The sequence below is a fragment of the Pygoscelis adeliae genome, unplaced genomic scaffold, assembly GCF_000699105.1.
Source record: "Pygoscelis adeliae isolate BGI_AS28 unplaced genomic scaffold, ASM69910v1 Scaffold202, whole genome shotgun sequence".
NCBI classification, from domain to species: domain Eukaryota; kingdom Metazoa; phylum Chordata; class Aves; order Sphenisciformes; family Spheniscidae; genus Pygoscelis; species Pygoscelis adeliae.
Window position 1 is genome coordinate 2236729 of NW_008824544.1, and position 5105 is coordinate 2241833.

At 42.1% G+C, this 5105-nt stretch overlaps 1 protein-coding gene across 2 annotated transcripts in view; it reads right to left on the reverse strand.

Annotated features, from left to right (window-relative positions):
• Window positions 1-1145: 1145 nt before the first annotated feature.
• NUDT5 (nudix (nucleoside diphosphate linked moiety X)-type motif 5) overlaps window positions 1146-5105 on the reverse strand; it is a 24407-nt gene continuing 20447 nt past the window's right edge. For both annotated transcript variants that reach the window (XM_009321748.1, XM_009321749.1), the window contains 6 exons: window positions 4746-4853; window positions 4114-4209; window positions 3028-3129; window positions 2597-2605; window positions 1782-1835; window positions 1146-1491 (listed from right to left, as the gene is read on the reverse strand). In XM_009321748.1, the coding sequence (XP_009320023.1) occupies window positions 1382-1491; window positions 1782-1835; window positions 2597-2605; window positions 3028-3129; window positions 4114-4209; window positions 4746-4853 (479 nt within the window). In that variant the 3' untranslated portion in view covers window positions 1146-1381. The remainder of the gene's footprint in view (window positions 1492-1781; window positions 1836-2596; window positions 2606-3027; window positions 3130-4113; window positions 4210-4745; window positions 4854-5105) is intronic.

Consider the following 5105-nt stretch of genomic DNA (forward strand, 5'->3'; position numbering starts at 1 on the left):
GCTGAGAACTTATTTATGTTGTCGCACTTTACAGTGGCGATGTAACAACTGTAAACGTTAGACAATAAACTTATTTAATTAAGCTCTCTCCTGCGTCTTATCTGTGCAAGATGTGATTCACAGGCGGTTTTTTATTATTTCTAACATGCTTTGCTAGTGAGGTAGGTCTGGAAGGCTCCTTTTTTTATCTTTATCCTTTCTAGAATATAATTCTGATCAGTTTTTAGCAGCCTTAATTAAAAAACAACTCTCTGGATTCCTCCCCTTAAAATCATTGAGCTTTGCCGCTCAGCTGTAATCAGTGACTTTCCCTTTGATGTCACATTTTGATCTCTTTGGTCTTCTCTCATGCTTAACTTGAAAGTAACTTTGTGTTTTTTGTGAAGGTAAGAAAAGCAAGTTTTCTGCTTCATTTCTAAGTGAGGTAAGTCTTCCTAATTATGCGTGCTCATCCAAATTTATTTCAGGGGCAAGACTTTGATATTCGCATATGTTCATTACAACTCCTAGATCCTAACCTTTAAGCAGTGGTGGTGGTTTACCTAATTAGAAGCAGTCGACGGTGCACAGGTACACTGAAGGGTGGTTTGGCGGAAGATTTACCTAGAAGTGATTAGACAGAACTAAGGTGCGGCCTGGGTACACGGATGCCTCCCAGGGAGAGGGAGAACTGCAGGGCTGCGCTGTCTCGGAGCATGTAGGTAAGCCCGTACCATAAACGGAATCCCCCGCCTGGGTCCTGCACCGTTCTGGTTTGCACTAGTGGACGTTGTGTTGTTACCATCGTCATCGCTGTCGGAGTCTGTATTTTCTTAGGTCAAACAAATCAATTTTCTCTTTCCTGGGAGAAGGAAGCAACACCTTCAGGTCTAAACCATAAAAGGAAGTTCCAGAAACTGCAGTTTCAAACACCGCAGCCAGAGCACGCGTGCTGTGTCCCCGGGTAGCTGTTGCTGCTGCTTCTATTGCAGAAAACTACCTACAGTTGTTCAAAGGCTGCTGCCTGCGGACGAGAGGGAAGCGCGCTCTTCCTGCTGTCTTCCTCGTCTTCAACAGACGGTGTTACACCATCAACTACAGTTACTTACGCATCTTCCTTATGCGGAAACGTAAGTGCAATGATGAATACAGTGAGAAACAAGCCATTCTGAAAATTAAACGGCATTTTTATTAGGATTATTCTGTCAAGGCTTGATAGACTGAGCAGTTAGAAGAAATGCTTTTTGTCAGTTACATAATTCCAGATGAAAATATCAGAATCATTCCTACAAATACTGGTTTTGCTCTACAAGTAAAGCAAAGGATCTTTGATACAAGAAGAGTTATACTTCTAAGCCATCTGAATTGGGCAGTTTTCAACTAAATTTCTCATCATCTAGTTTTAGAACTTCATAAAAGGAACTTGGAGCGGTTTCTCTGCTGCACGCTTCAGGGCCAATGCGTAAGTGTAAACCCTGGCATCCACTGCAATATGTTCTTCTGCTACTAGTTCTGAAAAGAAAGAAACAAACAAAAAATTATGAGATGCTGCTGTTAAAACTTCTCCTCTGCAGAAATTTAAGTCCTTTACTGAAATGAAGACGTGTAGCATTCCAGACATGAAGACTTAATGCCAAGACCTACCGCTACCACTAACTCTGTCACCTGGCCAAGTCTCTCCCAACTTTTTGTTTAAGATACGGTATTCTAGGACAAGAAATGCAATGAGGGGCTATGAGAGGAGAAGCTAAGGGTTTCCTGAAGCTCACGTTAGTGCTCTGAATGTGTCAGAAAGCTCTTACCGTCAATTCTTTGCAGTAGGTCGTTCTTTGGAAGTGAAATGACTTCCACAAATTCTAGGAGAGAAGAAAAAAATTTATGTGCCTTTAATTTAGTGAACAGTAGAGGAGGCCTACCTCAGGGTCCTGTTTCTTACAGCTTGAAAGGGGAAACAAACTGGCTTAATGCTCATCACCATCCAAAAGCTGTGAGCCTTCCTATATCACAAAAAGGCCAGTTAAATGGGGGAAGGCATTATGACCCCCATCAGTTAATGACTGGGGTCATTAAAAACCAGGTTTGGCAGAAAGAAACTGGGAAAGAGCTGGGAAAAACACAGCGTAGCTGACAGCTACAGAGGGTAAGAATCCTTCTAAAAGGAGACCTGCTCCCTTCTGAGAATGGACAGTGTACTGTTGGGGGTGGGATGGGGTTGGCAGACACTGGTACAGTGATGGACTGTAGATGCATTTGCAGACCAAAACAGCAGAGGGAGAAAGGGTTTGTTCTTGATGAATTTGTGTTGACTTAACTCTCCCCTGTCTATCTGAATTGGTTGTCTTTGGGGCTTGATCTACAGCTGTTGTGGATTCAGCAGTTTGTGTTTCCTGAGATACTGGTGCTATAGGTGCAATACTTGAAGGTAATCGATGCAATAACGCCCCACAGGAATTTTCGTGTCTAGGCCAAAGCCGATCTCATGCATGCTTGCTCAGGATCAGGAGATTAACCAAGCCCAAATGAAAAACAGTTTTAACTGACATTTTCTAAGTAAAACTTGCCATACGAACATCACACTTGACCTTACTGTCACTGTGAGCACAGCTACGTAACGTACCTCCGTCATCTGCAAGTAAAAAAAAAAAACAACGTAGTAAGTTAAGGATTTTGAAATACACTTGAGTGTACAACTAAAAAGCATTTCGATAGCTGACTGATTATGAGTGACTCCGTACTTTCTTCCAACGTCAAGCCACAGCTAAGAGGAATATCTAAGTTCACAAGTGCTTATGGCTCTCACTGAAGTTTGGCACCTAAATGTCTCATTCCGGGCGTGCCAACACCCAACACTTAACATCTAGACCTCCCCAGTGAGTTTAGCAGAGAAATACGGCTCTGCTTGTCTAGACTGCAGGATATGATTTGAAGGACGCACAGCATCTAAATCAGCTAGGACAGAAGAGATGCAGTGGTAGGGGTAGTTCTTTTCAACCCATTGTTTGTTTTGTTGTCTTCTCAGAATTTTCGAATGAACGGTACAAAACTCACCAAGTTTTTGTTTAGGTCTCGTATTCTCAGCCTCATCTCCGTTAATGGTGACGCTCACAATGTGTGTTGTGCTGTTTGACAAACCTGGGTCCAAGCAGAGAGCTGCCAACAAGCACATGTAGAGGTTAATTTTTCAAAAGGCACCTTGACATTTTAACAAAAGCTTTCGCACAAATATATCTGATACAATAGGAGAACACATATTTGGCAGAAGTTCATGCTGGAAGAGTTGTGAAAAGTTTTGTTTTCACATGTTCTTAAGAGTAATGTTTCTAACTCTCAGCTCTCACAGATTCCTTGCAAGACTTGTTTTCAGCACCTAGGTTTCCTTTCCATTCCATAGACTGAAGATTAAACTGTAAACTATAGTTCCCTTACAGACTTCCTCAGCCTATTAGAGTCTAAGTTTGCCATCGCCCGTCTCCATCTCTCTCAGTCCCCAGCGTGCAGTCGTACCGGATAATCAAGAGCCAAGTCTCAACTATAATGACATTTACTCGAAATCATATGCAAGTTGCCTGACCTTTCTGCCTACCTTCTCAGGTTTTGTTTACGACCCTCCTTTTGCCTTCGTTTTGTTTTATGTAGGAAGCATTGGATTGGCAGCAATCACGTTCCAAAGGATCTCTGGCTTTACTCCTGTTATTCCCTCCTTTCTTCTTTCCGGTTGGAGAACCTGAGTACTGTCACCTCCCCGCAGCTGACGTGAGGGTGACCTCCACTCGGACTGCATCATGCAGCTGTTTTTTCTACCTAAGTTCACAGATGTTCTTCACATTAAGTCCAGCAGTTTAGACCTTTATACTAACATGCCAAATCCCAGCTTGAATAATTGGGTTTTGCGTAAAGGATCTTAATAGCAAAGTACAGACATCAGACTGTTACTTTAGTCCTGTGTGTTTAACAGGAGTTCAGCAACTGACTCATAAAGGACCAAAGTCTCATTGGTACAGGCATGGGATACTACTCTGCTAATCTGCATAGACACTTCTGCGTAGATTTTTCCTCTGGTTTAGAGCATTTTAGACATTCAGAGTACCCATCACAGACAGAATTAGCTTTGGAAAAATGAAAAAAAGCGAAGACCTGGAGTACATTCAACGACTTCCCCCTTGTACCCAGTTTCTTCCTCCAACTCTCGCAATGCAGCGCTTTCTGCAGTCTCATTTTCCTCGATGAGGCCTGTGAGATAAGTAATACACAAGAACAATTTAAAAGTTAGCACTTAACCGCAGTACGCATCCCAAGATCTAATCCAGCTTTACAAATGAGGTGAAACACTGTCACTACCCTATTTTTACAGAGGGATAAACTGAGGCGTTAGGAAGGATGCCAGTTCCAGGATTCATCATGCTGCTGCCCATGTCTTCCAACTGATTATCTACAGGAGCATGCTACCTTCCCAGGAAATGGCATTAGTATTCTCATGAGGGAAAGAAGCCAAATGCTTCAGCTCTTACAGAAAGGAGGAATGGAGGGAAATGCAATATTCTACTAACAGGCTACCGTGCAAAATGCCTCCAATCTGCTAAAATGAACGATGTTTATTTTGTATTCTTCATTATCAAATATTCCTATTTTTGAATAGCACACTGAGCTACAGAGCTCACCATGATTTTCTGGTTAGAGCTACTTCATTAAGATTGACGCTGCAAGCACATTTAAACACACTTAACTGTCAGCTTTATGTAACTCATCTTAATGTTTCAGTCACTTACCTGCAGGAAACTCCAAGCAATAGCTGTTAATTGGGGGCCTGAACTGTTTCACTAGGACAATGCAGTCGTAGTGGAGAGTTCTCTGTAGTACAGCTATCACTGCTACACCTACAAATAGCAACGGAAGACACAAGTACATAGTATTTGAGTATAGCAGAGAGTGAGTATTTAGTGCTAGATCTGGAAAGGAACCCATGGACTGTTACTCTGAGCATTAAATGTTTAGACACCTGCTCCAGAATCCTGAACTATGAATTTAAGCTCCTTATATCACGCGTGGTGAGAGATTGTTGTGGTTTAACCTCAGTCGGCAACTGAGTACCACACAGCCGCTCGTAATAATAATAATAATAATAATAA